Source organism: Scylla paramamosain, chromosome 41 (assembly GCF_035594125.1).
Source record: "Scylla paramamosain isolate STU-SP2022 chromosome 41, ASM3559412v1, whole genome shotgun sequence".
NCBI classification, from domain to species: domain Eukaryota; kingdom Metazoa; phylum Arthropoda; class Malacostraca; order Decapoda; family Portunidae; genus Scylla; species Scylla paramamosain.
The window spans coordinates 11,896,967-11,899,466 of NC_087191.1; the positions used below are offsets into that span (position 1 = coordinate 11,896,967).

At 44.2% G+C, this 2,500-nt stretch overlaps 1 protein-coding gene across 4 annotated transcripts in view; it reads right to left on the bottom strand.

Annotated features, from left to right (window-relative positions):
• The window catches only part of LOC135093023 (integrin alpha-IIb-like), a 14,518-nt gene that overhangs the window by 2,402 nt on the left and 9,616 nt on the right, over positions 1 to 2,500 (bottom strand). For all 4 annotated transcript variants that reach the window (XR_010263158.1, XR_010263160.1, XR_010263159.1 and 1 more), the window contains exons 19-25: positions 2,425 to 2,500; positions 2,100 to 2,219; positions 1,558 to 1,624; positions 850 to 1,063; positions 538 to 585; positions 179 to 260; positions 1 to 76 (exon numbers count right to left, since the gene is read on the bottom strand). The exon at positions 1 to 76 is cut by the window's left edge and continues 44 nt beyond it; the exon at positions 2,425 to 2,500 is cut by the window's right edge and continues 96 nt beyond it. Coding sequence is in view for 1 of the 4 variants with exons in the window: in XM_063991882.1 (XP_063847952.1) it covers positions 1 to 76; positions 179 to 260; positions 538 to 585; positions 850 to 1,063; positions 1,558 to 1,624; positions 2,100 to 2,219; positions 2,425 to 2,500 (683 nt within the window). In the remaining 3 variants the exon portion in view is untranslated. The remainder of the gene's footprint in view (positions 77 to 178; positions 261 to 537; positions 586 to 849; positions 1,064 to 1,557; positions 1,625 to 2,099; positions 2,220 to 2,424) is intronic.

Consider the following 2,500-nt stretch of genomic DNA (forward strand, 5'->3'; position numbering starts at 1 on the left):
GGTTTATCACTATACTCCCCTCCTGCGTTACGTTGGGGGTAATGGAGGTTCTCACGAGTAACACCCTTCTTCCCAGCTGCAATAGTAGTAGTAGTAATAGTAGTAGTAGTAGTAGGGCAATTAAAGGTATATATAGCAAGACTGACCATACAAATCACACACACACACACACACACACCTTGTTAAGCGTGGCAATCACCAGGTAGCTTGAAAAATTAACCTTGACTGATTCACCAGCAGGAATACGAGGAACGAAACACCTGTAATTAAGACGCCTTTATATTTAACACCTGTAATCAAAACACCTATGCAATTAACACTGGTAATTAAAAGAAAAAAAAACACCTTATGATTAACGCCTGCAATTGAAACGTGAATAAGTGACACCCTCGAATTGAAAGTACAAGTAATGATAGAGACATGGACGTGTGTGTGTGTGTGTGTGTGTGTGTGTGTGTGTGTGTGTGTGTGTGTGTGTGTGTGTGTGTGTGTGTGTGTGTGTGTGTGTGTGTGTGTGTGTGTGTGTGTGTTACTTACGTTACTAAACACTCGGGCCTCGTACATTCCACGACACTGTCACTTTCCCTGCAAAAAAGAAAAGAACAGGGTTAAACACACACACACACACACACACACTCTCTCTCTCTCTCTCTCTCTCTCTCTCTCTCTCTCTCTCTCTCTGTCTGTCTGTCTGTCTGTATTAGTCACAAACACACATATATACTTTTTTCCACCACCACCACCACCACCACCACCACCACCACTACTACTACTACTACTACTACTACTACTACTACTACTACTACTACTACTACTACTACTACTACTACTACTACTACTACTACTCACGACTGCCTGCTCTGTATTGGGTCATAGGTGGTGGAGAAGTACTCAGCCGGGTCTGTGGTCCACTGGAAGGTGCTGGAGTAGGTGGAGGAGTCAAAGGGAGGGGTGGAGGAGTCGAGGGGAGAAGTGGAGGAGTCGAGGGGAGAAGTGGAGGAAGATGTGGTAACTGGAGGTGTGCTTTCCTCCACATCTCGTTTTTCCCTCCCGTGTTGTACTTCTGTTGGAGAGAGAGAGAGAGAGAGAGAGAGAGAGAGAGAGAGAGAGAGAGAGAGAGAGAGAGAGAGAGAGAGAGAGAGAGAGAGAGAGAGAGAGGTGATAATAATAACAGTAATAAAACAAAATCTTACATTATATATCTGTTTTAACTTAGAGAGAGAGAGAGAGAGAGAGAGAGAGAGAGAGAGAGAGAGAGAGAGAGAGAGAGAGAGAGAGAGAGAGGATTCATACCATCTCGCATATTAAAGATAGCTCTCTCTCTCTCTCTCTCTCTCTCTCTCTCTCTCTCTCTCTCTCTCTCTCTCTCTCTCTCTCTCTCTCTCTCTCTCTCTCTATCTATCTATCTATCTATCTATCTATCTATCTATCTCTCCTCTTCACACACACACACACACACACACACACACACACACACACACACACACACACACACACACACACACACACACACACACACACACACACACACACACACAATTTCTTTAATTTCCTTACTTGTTTCCATCTCGTGAATGGAGGGGGAGGAGGAGGGGGAGGCGAAGGTCACTGGCGAACGTGGTGGCTGGAAGGAAGGAAGGAAGGAAGGAAGGAAGGAAGGAAGGAAGGAAGGAAGGAAGGAATAGAGAAGGTAAGGAGGGATGGAAGGAAGGAGAGAAGGAAGAAAGAGGGAGGGAAGGAAGGAAGGAAGGAAAAATGGAAGGATGGATTGAACGAACAGAGGCAGTAAGGATAGAAGGAGAGAGGGAGGGAAGGAAGGGAAGTGAGAAAGTAAGAAAGAAAGGAAGAAAATTAAGAAAAGAGAAACGAGAGAAAAAAATCAAATCATATCAATACATTTTTTATATAGAGCAAAAACCACCATCACCACCACCACCACCACCACCACCACCACCACTACAACAAACACATACAGGAAGTAGTCACTGTACATTAATTTACACTATCTCTCACTATCACCATCATTAAAATACCAATACTTCAGCTTTTTTTTCACAATTAATTTCTTCTTTCTCTTTGTGTACTCAAGTTTTCCTTACCTGCAGTTTCAGTTCATTAGTGTTCATGTAGTTACATTTGACCCCATGTGAGGTGGTGGGCTGAACAACGAAGTAGGCGAGGGGGGCGTCTTGCACATAGAGGGGAACTTGGAAGAGCAGCTGAGAGAGAGAGAGAGAGAGAGAGAGAGAGAGAGAGAGAGAGAGAGAGAGAGAGAGAGAGAGAGAGAGAGAGAGATTAGAACACGAGAAACATTTTTTTTTTCATAATTCCTTTCTCTCTCTCCTGCAGCAATCACCTTTCCATCTACCCATCTTTTATTGTATTCTCTCTCCCTACGTTCCTTTCATATCTCCTTTCCCTCACCGTTGCATCATGAATCGGACTGGGACCTCTGTTGTTTAAGAAGAAGACATGGTCAACGCGAGGACCAAGGCTGTCC